The sequence below is a fragment of the Lepidochelys olivacea genome (genome assembly GCF_965140295.1).
Source record: "Lepidochelys olivacea isolate rLepOli2 genome assembly, chromosome: 1".
NCBI lineage: Eukaryota > Metazoa > Chordata > Testudines > Cheloniidae > Lepidochelys > Lepidochelys olivacea.
The window spans coordinates 134,442,202-134,457,222 of NC_140411.1; the positions used below are offsets into that span (position 1 = coordinate 134,442,202).

General features: G+C 41.5%; 1 protein-coding gene across 1 annotated transcript; it reads left to right on the forward strand.

The window, feature by feature from the left end:
* Nucleotides 1-13,986: 13,986 nt before the first annotated feature.
* LOC311519765 (claudin-34-like) lies at nucleotides 13,987-14,670 on the forward strand (the record flags this gene model as incomplete). The annotated part of the gene is made up of 1 exon (XM_084626661.1): nucleotides 13,987-14,670. The coding sequence occupies one exon, from the start codon at nucleotides 13,987-13,989 to the stop codon at nucleotides 14,668-14,670; it is 684 nt and encodes a 227-aa protein (XP_084482787.1).
* Nucleotides 14,671-15,021: the final 351 nt, after the last annotated feature.

Here is a 15,021-nt window from a genome sequence, read left to right on the forward strand (position 1 = left end):
ACGAATATGTTGACCAGCACTGGTCCCAGTACAGCTCTCTGGGGATACCACTATTTGCCTCTCTCCATTCTGAAAACTGACCATTTATTCTTCCCTTTGTTTCCTATGTTTAACTAGTTTACTGATGCATGCGACGGCCTTCCCTCTTATCCCACAACTGCTTTCTTTGCTTAAGAGCCTTTGGTGAGGGACCTTGTCAAAGGCTTTCTGAACATCTGTGTCTGTACATCCAATCTTGATGTACTCATTAATGTTTCAAGGCACTCTAAGACAAGTGGATTGGATGTCTACTCTGGCACAGGTAGTATGTCTACCCTTTGTGTCAAATTATTGCTCTGATCCAGACTTGTGGGGGTGGTGAAGGCTTCGATATGGATACAAGAAAGAGAAGCTGGTGTACTTTTTCAATGTTCAGTGCCTCAGTGGGAAATGAAGGAGAAGCCCTGTGATTCTGCCCCCTCCACAGTTTACAGTTTTGATACCAACCTTCTTCCTGTCTATTAACAATAGCTTAGGCTGTCTTGTTTAATACAGAGACCACTAAGACAGAGATAATGGAGTCTCTTTTGCTGTCACCTCCAATGCACAGGGTGCTATTGCCTATCCACCTTATCGTGGGCTGGTTGGTGACAGGTGTGAAGGAAACCCCATACCAGCCTGAATTATCCAAAGTCATGAAAAACAAAAGAATCAGGCAATCAAGGCAGAAATGACAGTAAGGAAAACTAGCCACTTTAATGGAATGGTGACTTCAGAATTGTGACCTAAGATACCAAGATGCTCTTTAACTTTGGTTTGTTTATAGCTCTGCTATCAGTCAATTGATTAATAGACTGGTTACATAGTCTCATAAAGGAGAACAGGGTCACACATTACATTCCAATTTCACAAGCATACCTGCAATTTACAAATATAAAATTCAGAAAACTTAACAAACTAGCCCAGTGTTGATTCCCCATGGGAACTTAATACTAGTGTAGTCATTAGCAACTTCAAATGACTGATTTCTCAGCCACGGGCATTTAAATATAATACCAGTTTAACAGTCCCTAGTTTCCCTTAGTTTTCAGAAAATGAAAATGCCCCAACAATATTTTGAACAATTTTTCTCAAGAAATAATTGATAAACTCTACTAGTACCAATGCATATTTCATCTTCTTCCCACAGGAAACGAGAAGCCTATCAGGTTACATCTGAAAATGAAGAAGTGGAGCGAGGAACTCAAGAAATCACATTCCAGAGTATGCTGTGTCTGCCTGATATTTTAAAATGTTTCAGCCAACCCTTCTTAGTAAACACTTCCTTCAATATTGAGGTACTGTAAGTAGCTTAATTTCTTGTACACAACACACATACTACTGTATGTGAGGAAGTGAATACATTAGGTTATTTTGCCTTCAAAAATCACTTTGCAAATAGATCAGGGACTAACCAGTGGATTGTGATACTTAAGAGTTCTAAAATTGCTTTTTTCTACTGTTTATACATGAAAAGAATATTAATGTAGGAAGGAGTAACTAGATATTCATCTATAGAATGATGAGGTAAAATTAGATGAATATCATAATGACTGCCATCATAACCTGAAGAAGAGTTCTGTGTAGCTTGAAAGATTGTCTCTTTCACCAACAAAAATTGGGCGAGTAAAAGATATTATCTTGTCTCTCTCATTTCCTGGGACCAACGCCACTTCAATAATACTGTATATCATAAGTCAAGATTACACAAGCAAACTTAGCTTTGGAATTTTTTGACATTTGAGTACACCAGGTGGGGAATTTTCCATCAAAATGATTTTTCAACTGAAAATGCAGTTTTCCACAGAAAAATTTCAATTTTTCTGAATTTTTTTGATTTTTCTATCAGGAAAACCTAAACAAAACATTTTGTTTCAGGTTGGTTCCACGCAAATTGGAATATTTTGTTTTTTTTTTAACTGACCTGAGTGAACTGAACTTAATTCTGAGTCATTTCAATATTACATTACATTTTCTTATCGTGTCACATTGCCTTATGGAAACTGTAATTCAGGCTCCCCTTTTTCTCCTAATGGCTGAGCTCCCTGGAGGACATCATCTCCCTTCTGACCAAGCTGTGTGGTGCATCCTAGGAGCCACATAACTGCAGGTGCATTGTAGGAAATGTTACTGGGTCTGGGAGCCTAGTCCATAGGGGAGAATGGGGGCATTAAAATCCTGAACTACAACTTTTACGAATCAGCATGACACCATGAGGAAATTAAGTTTTAATGTTGAACTAATTCTAAATGATTGGGGGTGTCTCTGGTTAGAAGCTCAGCTCTCACAGTGATGATAATGGTAAATAAATCTAGACGGATGGCTGAGTATGTACTACATGCACTCCAATCCATGTATGCTTGTGTATATGTTGGTGTTTTTCAGAGAACCTGAAATTGTCTGCATGGCTGATAGTGCACCTGACAGAGCTGTGACAGAAGTTGAAAATCTCCAGGTTGTGAAATCCCTGGTCATCACTTCTCACATTCAACTATTTGGCTTTGTTTTGAGCGTTTTAGGCTGGATTCTGTGTGTTATTTCAATAGGATTTATACAATGGAGAGTGTGGCATGTGGACAACACCACCATCATCTCCTCTGGCACCATCTGGATCGGAATCTGGGAGGTCTGCTTTACTCTTAACCCTGAACTTGCCAATGGCTCTTCCTTAATGCTCTGTCAAAGATTCACTCCTCAGAACACCTTCATCCCCTCAGAAATTTTTGTTGCCCAAGATCTTCTGATGTTAGCGATTATCATGGAAGCTGTAGCTATAGGTACCACCCTCTTTACTTTGTGGAATGTTTATAAGAAAGAGCTTAAGAAACAATACATCTTAGTCTTTGTTCTAACTGCGGGGCTCTTGAACATCACGTCAAGTGTTTTTATCTTAATTCCAGTAAGCTGGAATTTACATTCCATAATGAAAAATCATAGTATTGCCTTCCCTCCTTCTTACCACTTGCCTTCCACTCCAAAGTCTCAGAAAGTTGGAGCTGCTATTCCTGTGGGGCTTATATCTGTCTTCCTGCTGCTGTTGAGTGGGTTCTTACTGCTCTGTGACAGGTCTCTAAAACTAATCTGTAAGGTGCATCCTAAAAAGAAAAAAATAGATCAGGTAGCACAAAGCCAGAGGCAAACATGCCAGTCCAGACATCCTTCTGCCAGATCAAACCAAACTTATCCACACTGTGGATCTTCCTTGGAAATTGACCTGTGGGGCCCACAGAGACCTTTTGGCATGGACAGCTGCTCAGGGGCCCGTTCACATAGAGGCCCCACACTTATGAAGAATCAGGTACCTGGAGAAGAACTGACAACCTCCTTTCAAATCCCTGTTGGACCTTTTCCATACCGACCATCCAAATGTGTAACGCCTGACCCTAGTATTTTAATAATTGGTGAAGAGCTGCCTTCTTTTTAGTTTGATTAGCTTCCTCCAATTTCAATTCTTACAGAGGCAAGGAAAGGTTGAGTATCAGAAAAACAGGTATCAGACGTGAGGGGCCCCACCCACTTGACAGGGACTTGGTTGGAGACCCATAAGTTACATCATACAAAAACCTAGGTCCAAACCTGTTCAAGCCTCCCCCCAAAAGCTCTCATTGATGTCTGTTGGGGCCCCATATGGTGAATAACTCCCAAGAGAGATCTGCACTGCAGATAAGTGCAAATCTGACAGCAGGATTTTATCCTTTGGGGTGGGCCAAGTTCTGTTTCCACTTACACAGGTAAAGCTCCTGTGTAACTGGGAGCAGAATTTAGCCTTTTGTGTCCTTGGTGAGCTCTTGGATCCTACTGCCACTTACAATTATATTAACCATGTACTAACTTGAACTCATTGAATACTAATAAAACACATAAAGGGGTGTAGTCCTCTGAGGTGCTGTATGCCCTCAGCTCCCTTGAAATTAATGGAGGTGTCTCTGGAGGAGTTTAGCATTTCATAATATTGTGTCTTTGAATATAAAATGATTATTCCTATTAACTGGCAAACATTTGGAAAGGTTTATCACTGAGGCAAATAGTTGTTTCACTTTATAACTGCTGATTACTATCATCTGTTACCTTTTGTATCAACTGTATTCTTTTATTAAAATTTTAAAAATGAAAAATAGGCGTGTATCTTTCTTTAATAAGGATCAGTTCCTGTGACTTTTCTCTTGTAATTAACCTGGCATTGTCTCACAACCTGTGAGGCCAAAGCTTCTAAGAGGGCTAAGTCCTTACATGTTTATTTCCATCTGCCAGGCTGTGTGTGTCCTAGAAGAGACTTTTATCATCTTTCCTTTTGGCAGCAGATCCATGCTTAAACTCTGTCTGCGCTTATATGTCATTCAAACTGTATAAGACTCACTCTGCAACACAGTGGGCTAGGTTGTGATGGCCCTGCATGGATGTGAAAAGGGACTAGGTAAGAGAGTGCAAGGAACCTTACAAAATAATGAGAGGAGCTTATTGTAGATACCTAGATACATACCCTTACTTACTTTCTTTGCACTCAAGCTCAGGGTTCAGCCACAATCCCAAACTCTGCCCCCCTTGAGCACAAGGACCTGCAGTCCAGCTCTGTAGCAGGAAAGCTGAGAAAGATACCAACATCAGTCATTGAACTGACATCAGGATGCAGTGCATGCTTCCTTTAGAAGAGGGAAATTCTCCTACTCCAGTATGCGCTTCCTCAGAGCCACTGGAAGGATTCTGGTGGGTCATCGTAATCCCTTCAGAAATGCTGCTGCTGTGGAGCTCCTGGCCCTATTCCTCATCCTCTCTGCAATCTTCGGTTAAAACCCCACCATATAGTTCTCTATGCAGGGAGTAAGTGGCTTTTTTTCATGTGTTTGTGTGTGAAATTCACAAAACTGAGAATGAACATCAAAGTTTTCAGAACAATTACAGCAGGTTACTGGAGAGATCACAAATGCATGATAAAACTGACTAGTGTCTAGAAATGGAATACTGAACACAAACAAATATATATTACATTTCCTAACAGAATAGCTAAAGTCTGCTAGGAGAGAGAAAGCAAAGAAAGAGCATCCATTGTTGTATGCAGTGTTGCTGTAGCTATATTGGTCCTAGGATATTAAAGACACAAGCTGGGGGATGTAACATCTTTGAGAGAGACAAGCTTTCGACCTTACACAGAACTGAAGAAGAGCTCTGTGTAAGCTCAGAAATTTCTCTCTCTCACCATTAGAAGTTGGTCTACTAAAAGATATTACCCTACCCACCTTGTCTCACTAAGAAAGATCATTTCAGTTCAGGACTGGCAGAATCTGAAATAAAGGAGGTCATCCATAAGGTGAGTCAGGGAGACTTCTGGGGTTGTGAAGCTAGGCAAAATAAGAGAGGTCATACTTAAAATTTAAGTTTTTACAAATATCCACTGACACCAAGAAATTAAGAATGAACACACAAAATGCACTGCTGATGTAGGATCTACCAGTTTTGTGTTATGCTACTGAAGAGCCAGAAGAGGGAGTCAAAGGTAAACAACAAACTACTGATAGATGTAAATGTTAGAGAAAGGAAGAGCTAAACATTATTACATTTGCTGAATAATAGGAATATTAATGCCACACAGTAATATGTGGCTGAATAATATTTGATATGTCTACCCACGCCAACTCCATCACCAGATGGCAATCCTCTGCCAAATCCCATTCAAAGTATGGCCAATATGACCCCATCCATACCTTCCACATACTATAAAGACGGGGGCAAAGCTCTTTCAAAACTAGGAGCCTGAACTCAGTCTTCTAAATCCATATTTAGGTATGTAAATAAAGAGTTTGATTTTCAACAGTGCTGTGCTCCCACCAGGTGCTGCTGAGATCAAAGAAGTGCCTCCAAGGCACTATCCCCCTTGCATTCTCTAGGCCTTGCAGAGCACGGTGCACATGGGGAAAAACTGTGAAGTCAGGTGGATGGAGGGAGCTGACCGGAGGAGAGGGCAGGGGCACACACCCATCATCCCCTCATTGCCCTTGCAAAATGTGCGTGAGCAAGGTACTGAATTTAATGTACATAGAAAAGATACTAATAATATAATATAATGCACAGTAGACTCTAGTGCAGAGGTGTGCAAACTACAGCCCGCGGGACCCTCCTGCCTGGTCCCTGAGCTCCTGGCCCGGGAGGCTAGCCCCTGGCCCCTCTCCTGCTGTTCACTCTCCCCTGCAGCCTCAGCTCACTGCGCTGCCGGTGCAATGCTCTGGGTGGCGGGGCTGCAGAGTCCGGCCTGACCCGGTGCTCTGCACTCCGCAGTGCGTGGCTGGCTCCAGCCAGACGGCGCGGCTGCCTGTCCTGGTGCAGCCACACTGCCAGCCTCTGGTGCTCTAGGCAGTATGTAAGGGGGCGGGGAATGCGGGGGGGTGGGGGGGGTTTGGATAGAGGGCAGGGGAGTTCAGCGGGTGGTCAGGGGCCAGGGGTGTGGATAGGGGGCGGGATGGTCAGAGGGTGGGAAATAGGGGGGTTGAATGGGAGCAGGGGTCCCGGGGGGCAGTCACGAATGAGAGGAGGGGTTGGATGGGGCAGCAGGGGGCAGTTAGGGGTGTGGGTTCTGGGGGGGCAGTCAGGGGACAGGGAGAAGGGGTGGTTGCATGGGGCAGGGGTCCCCAGGGGGGCAGTCAGGAAGGAGAGGGGTTGGATGGGGCAGTGGGGGGCAGTTAGGGGTGGGGGTTCCGGGGGCAGTCAGGAATGAGAGGGGTTGGATGGGGTGGTGGGGGGCAGTTAGGGATGGGGGGTCTGGGGGAGGTCAGGGGACCGAGAGGGGGGGCATGTGTGGATGGGGCAGGGGTCCCGGGGGGCCGTCAGGGAACAGGGAGGGTTAGATGGGGCAGGAGTCCCTCCCGGGGGGGCCATCAGAGAGCGAGAAGCAGGGGGGGTTGGATAGGGGGCGGGGGCTGTGCCACACCTGGCTGTTTGGGGAGGCACAGCCTTCCCTAACTGGCCCTCCATATGATTTCGGAAACCCAATGTGACTCTCAGGTCAAAAAGTTTGCCCACCCCTGTTCTAGTGACTTTGATGTTTCATATGATAACTTTTTTTCTAAAAAATTTATTATTTTTTTACACGAGCAATATTGTTTTCTTTGGACACAGACATACGGCAGAAGAATAATTAATTATTCCGGTAGTTTAAAAAGTGCTTCTCAAGCAAACAGGCTCACCATCAGGATTTTCAAGCTCTGGGACAAAAACTCCTTCAATTTTTTACCTACTCCTCCATCTGTCCTACTTTATTATTCTTAAAGTAAACAAAAAATTCCAACTATATGTACAGCCAGCATTTACAAATAAATCAATTATAACCCCTCCACAGGCCTCAGTTGTACAGGATTGAAACCATAAAGATTGCTCAATTGTATAATTTTGTCCATCTAATACACTTTTAGCCCGTCTAGAATTCCTGCTCTGTCCTATAACATGGGATGCTACATGAGTGTAACAAAAATTGTAGAAAAGTATTATATTTTTATTTGAAAAAAAGTATGTGGTCATGTAACTAAAGAGTGTATGTACATGTACATGCCCAAGTGGGCAGAGTTAAGGTTACATATTCACTTGCCAACTTCAGACTTTTGCATATTTCACTTTGGAACCTTAAGTCATGTCCCTTGAAAGTATTGGCTGATGAGAAAAGCAGTGCAGGGCCATGGCCCTGCACCCTCTTTGCTCATTAGCTTGGTCTTGGGTCCTTCCTGAACATAGCACTGCTCCAGTAAATTATGGTGCCATAATAAAGTACTCTGTCTACTGTGTCCTGAGCTGAGAAAAATCAAACTCAGTTCATTTCAGTGATGCCATCACAAGGAAGATGTTTATCTTACTATGTTATTTTCGTATTCCTAGACTGTAATATTGTGGTGAAGATGGTTTAACTCTATTGAACACATTTTTCTTTGTCAATTTTAATGACAAAAAGTAGTTCTTTGTCCTCTAGTCTTCTTGGTTTCCTGTGGTCTGACAGATGTCCCTCCCTGCTACCTCCCTTTAATTTTCCTAATGCTTCAGCATTGTTCTGGCTCTCTTAGCCCATGGTTCCTACATTCTGATGGCTCAGGTAAGCAGATGTTGCGAAGAAAGATGTCCTGCATCATGTGACAATGTTCTAAGAACTCTCTGAGTTATGTGTGTTATAGAATAATGAAAGCAGCCAATCAGGAACAGTGACCGTGGAAACACAATATTTCTGGGATGGTGATGAGAATGTTTAGTTTCAGTTTTAAAGCCAACAGGTTGGGTGAGTCTTTTCCATTGTTCTGAAAAGGCAGGAGCACACTGCAGGTGGGGAATTTCTGAGAGGAATTTCTTCTTCATAATGCTTATTCTTTAGGAATGACTTCTGGCTCAGCCACACATACTGCCAGGAAGAGCCCTGATCAGGTGGGAACTGTTAGACTTTTAAATGTTACTACTTTTCTTTAATCTGTAAATACCCTATTATTTTAGCATATTGCTTACTAGCAATAGGTGTTAAGTACATTTAAACCTGTAGTAGCCGGTCAATATATGAATGGGAGTCATAGAGCGTAGAATATGTCTGCGCTAGAAATGCTACAGTAGCATAGCTACAGTGCTGTAGTGTGGACACATACTACAGCGACAGAAGGGGTTCTTCCATCATTGTGTAAATCCACCTTTCCCAGAGGTCGTATCTAGGTTGACAGAAGAATTCTTCCATTGACCTAGCACTGTCTACTCTGGGGCTTAGGTGTGAATTTTTCACACCCCTGAGCCATGTAGCTAGGTTGACCTAAGTTTTAGGTGTAAGACCAGTCCTTAAATACTAATGAGATAGGGACCATAGAAATATCACAGACAGATAATAAGTCATTCTGGTTTCTACCATCTACTTATGTGATACATAAACCTATATAACTTAAAGTAGATTTGAACAAGCTGGGAGAGCAGGGTGGCTCTGCATGGTACATGGTGGCTGCACAATTGTTTGGGCTGCGATTATCCAGGGGGCTACTAAAGGGGGCATGTCACAAAAAGTTAAACTGATGGTGTAATGCAAGACTCAAGACAGATAATTAGAGTGGCAGAAGAAAAAGCTTTCCCTAACCAAGTAAGACTGAAACTGAAAAGTCAGAGATGCTACACTGGAGTTACCTGAGGACATACCTCATTTAGATATGCTCATTCCATAAATAGTATTGCTCATAAATCTGCTTTCTAAAGAAGATCTATATTTACAAATGTATTTAAAAATTCACTTTCAAAACTAGACTGGTAAATAATAATAATAATAAAACTTGCAGCAGTAGACTAATTTGAAAGTGGACTTTTTTAATCGTTTGTTTTGCCAATTTCACAGTGTGCTATATTTATTTAATACAAAAAAGTAGGACTTTTTTCCTAGTGGTTCAAAAAATGTAATAATGATTTATAGTACAAGTAAAAGGATTATTGATGTTCTCACTAGTGTAGAAGAAATACAGGCTGTGAAGAAGAAGAATTTAACTGAATAATCTCATGGTAGCATGCAAGACACTATATGTAAATTCTCATAGCAAGATGAGAACTATTGGCCAGATTCTGCGCTCAGATTATGCACAGTGCAGCCAAGAGAGCCGTCTTGCTATTATGACTCTCTGATATTCTGCCTGGCTCCATCCTAATCCAATACAGAGTAGAGCAGCCAGAGTGCTACTCTAATTTATGCCAGTCGGGAACAATTCCCAAGAGACTCTGCCAACTGGGGATGAGCATGCTTTGGCCATGCCCCCAATCTACCTATCCCTGTCTTATCTACTGCATAGGCTTTGGGAGAGGACAAGGGGAGAGAATTCCCCAAGTGTCTTTGATATTGACATTTTATGGCACTGTTTTATGTATTAAATTTGTCTTCCTTTCTATTTATTGACATACATAAATTGACAGATTGATTCTATATGAAAAATAATTGTTTGGGCCACACAAAAATTCTTACTAAACAAGTATATATTTAGATAGGTATAGATAAATAAATAGGAATATCTAACAGGATATACCAGTCTTTATTCCCAATTAGGATGTAATATCAATGTGTTATTAACAGCTGCTAATTACTGATTTTTCTTTAATGTCTTTTTGAATAACATAGATGAAATAGCTTTTATTACATTATGAAGGGATTAGCATGTACTGGTAACAAAGGGAAATTTATCAGAGTTAATATTTGTCTAAGAAACCGTTGATTAAATACACATTATTAGTATTAATGGTCTTCCTACAGGTAAAGGGTTTCCTGTCAAGTTAGAATTTATATGAAGAACCGGAGCTAGGATCTGTAAAGATCATACTGCAGAGTGTGCTAAATCTGGGTGAGATTTGAAAATAATTTTGACACCATCTTTTCCCCAGTTCTTTCTTTGGTGAGTACTGTAACAAACTGCCCAGTGTCTACAAATATTATTGCCCTCTAGTAGTTAGAATCAGCACTACTCTCCTGTATGTGTTATAGGCCTTTTACTGCTAACAGCTAATGGATCTTCTTCTTTGAGCAGAGGCAGCTATACATTCTACTTAGGTATGGGCACATCCAGTACATTGGCACTGGAGAACTTTGCCTAGAACAGGGGTCGCCAACCTTCGGCACACAGCCCATCAGGGTAATCCATTGGCGGGCTGTGAGACATTTTGTTTATGTTGACTGTCCACAGACACGGCCCCCTGCAGCTCCCAGCGGCTGCGGTTCACCGTTTCCGGCCATCTTCTCGAAGATGCAGCCATGCCTGTAACTGTTTGTTCTTCGACATGTGATGTAGGGGACCCACCCTCCATCTCCTCTGCATTGGTGTATGTGTTCTGACATTCATGTGAAGGAACTGAAGGGGTTGGGGTGACACTGCCCTTATATGGCAAGGGGAGAGGGTAGGGCGTCAGGGTGTACGTGCCCCCATATGGGTACTGCTAGTCAAAGTACTCTAGGTCTGGTGTGCTGGGTGTGCACACACCTAAGTAGAATACAGGGCTGCATCATATCTCAAAGAATAAGAGTTACAGGTAGGTAACCATTTTTTCTCCTTTAGTTCAAGTAGTAGGCCTTATGCTCAGTCCTGCAAAATACTGAGGGCGCTTCCCATCTCAACGGGAGCGTTCAGTTAAGTATCTAGTGGAACCTTACAACAGGAAGTTATGAGTGCTTGTGGTAGTGGCATAGAGGCTATCATGAAGTTCACAAGTAGCTACCGTTTTGTTACAGGAATTTACTTTTCTGTAGAGAACAGGTAAAGAAACATGTAAGGAAGAAATGTGTTTGCTGAGACATACACTATGTTACTGTGCAAATAGAAGACGGACTGGTAGATTGTGGAAAGATTTAAAAATAAAGATCTAAAACTATTTTCACACATCAAGTAGATTAGGGAATAGCAATTAGATACTGATCACTAGGAAATATTTACTGAAGTTCAAAAATCCAAACATACCCCTTTTGTGAATCTGCTGTGTAATTTATCATTTAAATGTGAATCACTAATCAAAAACTTATAAAGCAGCCCAGCCCCAGAGAGCTGCTGCTCCAACAAATAAAAATCAGTATATTTATAACATAATATATTGTGTGAAAACCACATACATTCATTAAAATGAGGAAAGACCAAAAGAACAAGGGCCAATTCTCATCATACAGAAAAAGCTCAGAGAAGGAGAGCTTTTAGGCATATTTTAAAAGTTGATGAGCTGACCTGGGTAAACCTGCGGGAGGTGAGGCAATTTCCACACCTCGGGGTCACCACAGTAAAAGTTCCGGTTAACAATGAACATAAGCTGTGAGAATGGAACCCTTAAATGGCAGATGGTGTCAGGGCAAAGATACTTTCCAGGATGAGGGTCACAGAGACAGCCATGAACATAGCCACATACCTCAATTAAGGGCTTAAAATCTGTAAAAACACAGAGGAGGTAAGAAATAGGATTGCACAGTGGATTGATAATAAGCTACTGTGTCTTTCATTTCACGGACACATGTTCAGATTCAACCCAAGTCAGCAGTAATTAAACTTCAGTATGGGCTGTCTGGTGATCTTGAAATAGTGGTTTATGTTCTATTCCTTGATGTCCCTATTATAAAACCCACCATTTCAGTGGGTATTAATTGGACCCTTGCTGGCATTCTGAGAAGAGAGGCCAAGCATTAAAAGTATATAGATATTGAGATTTCTCATTCCTTTGTGTGGATCATCAAGCTCAGGACCAAAGTACAATGATGAGGTAGTGTGGAGTATTACTGAACTGCTGGTACCTTCTATGAACAAACATGACTTTAGTCAACAGGATTGCCAATCTGGCACCTTTCTAAGGGCTTGTCTACATTACCCGCTGGATTGACGGGCAGTGATCGATCCAGCGGGGATCAATTTATCGCATATAGTCTAGACGTAATAAATCGACCGCCGAGTGCTCTCCCATCGACTCCGGTACTCCACCGGAGCGAGAAGCAGAAGCGGAGTTGATGGGGGAGCGTCAGCCGTCAACTTACCACAGTGAAAACACCACTGTAAGTAGAATTAAGTTTGTCAACTTCAGCTATGTCACGATCCCCGCCCTCTCCAGTGTAGACCAGGCCTGAGACACTCAATTATTTTTTTTAAAAAAATTAAGAACATCAGAACACAGAACATATGGAACTTTCTGATATGGAATGTAATTTTGCAGCTGAAAATTGTTCCTTAATCAGAGAATGCCTATACTATGGGGGTTACTGTAGCTGGGGTGGAAACCTCACTCACATTAGGAAGCCCCTGTTTCACTTGTTCATAACTTTCTGAAAATATATTCCTTGTTGCTGAAAACTTTCAAGGCTTGATCTAAGCCCCAAAATGATTTCTTGGAGGGTGGAAAGGAGGATATTGGAAGAAAATCAATTTTTGAGAGGAAAAATATATATATTTTTCACAACTGCTTGTAGGAATATAGCATATATGAAAGATGACTGTGAAGCTCTCAACGCGTACCCAGGGATGGGAGGGCCCCTCACCACCATCTGCCTTTAGCATGAGGCAGTCTTGTCTGTGCATGCTACAGATCAGCTTCCTGAATCCACCAGCCTCTGGCAGCACAAGTACTACCTTTCAGGCCTCTGCAGACCTGACTCTCTCTGTACAGGCAGTCATAGGCACACACCAAACCCCCAATCCTCAGAGCGTGCCCTACACTGTCCAGCCCCTCTTACAGTGAAGGCACCCAGAATTACCAGGCCTCCTATTCCCAAAAGAACAGAACACATCAGCTTGTAAAATTCAGCTTGGAATGGTGATAGCCTGTTGTAAATGAGACAATATTCGATATACATGTCAACAGATAGGGGAGTAAACATTTCTTGTCTGGCAGAAAACCTATTTTTCATCTTTGCAGGTGAGCACTACCTTACAGACTTGAAGAACATATTTCAGCACACATACTAACTCCTTACTTAGTATTTGTACACACATTTCACAGGGATATCAATGACCAGGGTGACACCAGCTGTTGTTTGAAATCTCACATGACATTCTTTGGTGAACTAGAACATACATACCAGAATCAGGAGATTCCCATAGACTCTCTGCTTTGTCAGCTGACATTAACATATTCTTGGGTCACAATGAGAATAAATTATGTCATATGAAATACTGAGTTCAAGCAGCAATGAGGATAACATCCTGAGGAAAGAGATGAAACTTCTATTCTTTGTTCATGAAGTTCAAATACATGCCTTATCCTGCAAATGCATAAGCATAGGGTTGCATATATGAACAGCTCCATTGGTATAAATGAATAAAGTAATGGACATGTGTATGTAAAACTCATCAGTGTGAGATTTTTCCTCACTATAAGAAAATGTAATGTAATCATAATTAATAACTATATATTGGGTTTCTTTTAACATTAACAGTACAACAATAATAATAATTAATAATAATATAATTATAATAAATATATTGGGTTTCTTTTCAGTGCTCCTGTGATTATCTTCTTGGCTAATTTGCTTGCATGAGGACTGATGAAGATCTTGAGGCAATGTTTTCTCTATTTAAAAGAATTACCCTCCAACTAGTTGGCGTTTCTTTGGGCTCTCTCGGCTGGATTTTATCCTGTATTACAACAAGGCATGCAGAGTGGAGGCTGTGGCTTGTGAATAATACCACCATCTTCTCCTCTGGTATTGCCCATGTGGGAATCTGGAAAATCTGCTTTCCCCCAAACTTAAAAATCTCCAGTGATTATGATATAGTGTGCTGTCACGAATTCAATTTCAATGAAAACTTTTTCCCTGTGGAAATGTTTCTTGCCCAGATCCTCCTGCTCATTGCTACTTTCTTGGGAGGATTAGGAATATTTTTCACTTTCTTATCACCATGGCACTTTTATATGGGAACAATGCGCAAAACTCAGGCTATCTGCTTGTTTCTAGCTGGAGGGATCTTATATATAATTGCAGGTCTCTGTGTCTTAGTCCCAGTGAGCTGGAATTTCTATTCGGTAGCAAACAATAGCAGCATCCCCTTTCCTCCTTCTTTCCACCTGCCCTCTGGCCCAGTAGCACAGAGAATTGGGATTGCTATTCCTATGGGGATCTCATCTGGCCTCATGTTGCTTATAAGTGGGCTCTTTTCCCTCTGTATCAGATCTCCTGTGACATCAATTAGGGTAAACCCTATGAACCCAAGATCTTAACTATCAGCCTAAAGAGACACAAAACATTCCAGAAAGCGTTTTCCAGAAACTCTTTGGATTTGAATCAGACAAATATAATAAAGTTGAGGGTTAGTTCTTACAAAAATAAAGCCATGACTTCTATTAATTGTCAAATATTCCCAAGGATTTGTCAATAATATCAACAGATGTTTCACTCTACCACTGATAAATGTTGGTATCTTCTCTGTGTGTGTAAACTTCACTCACCTACTAAAGAATTTAAAAAACAGGCATTCAACTGTTCACTGTTAATGTGTTCATTTAATGGAGTTGCATAAGTAAGCCCCTGACACTGTAACGCATTTTGAGACTATCTCTTCTAAGAATAGA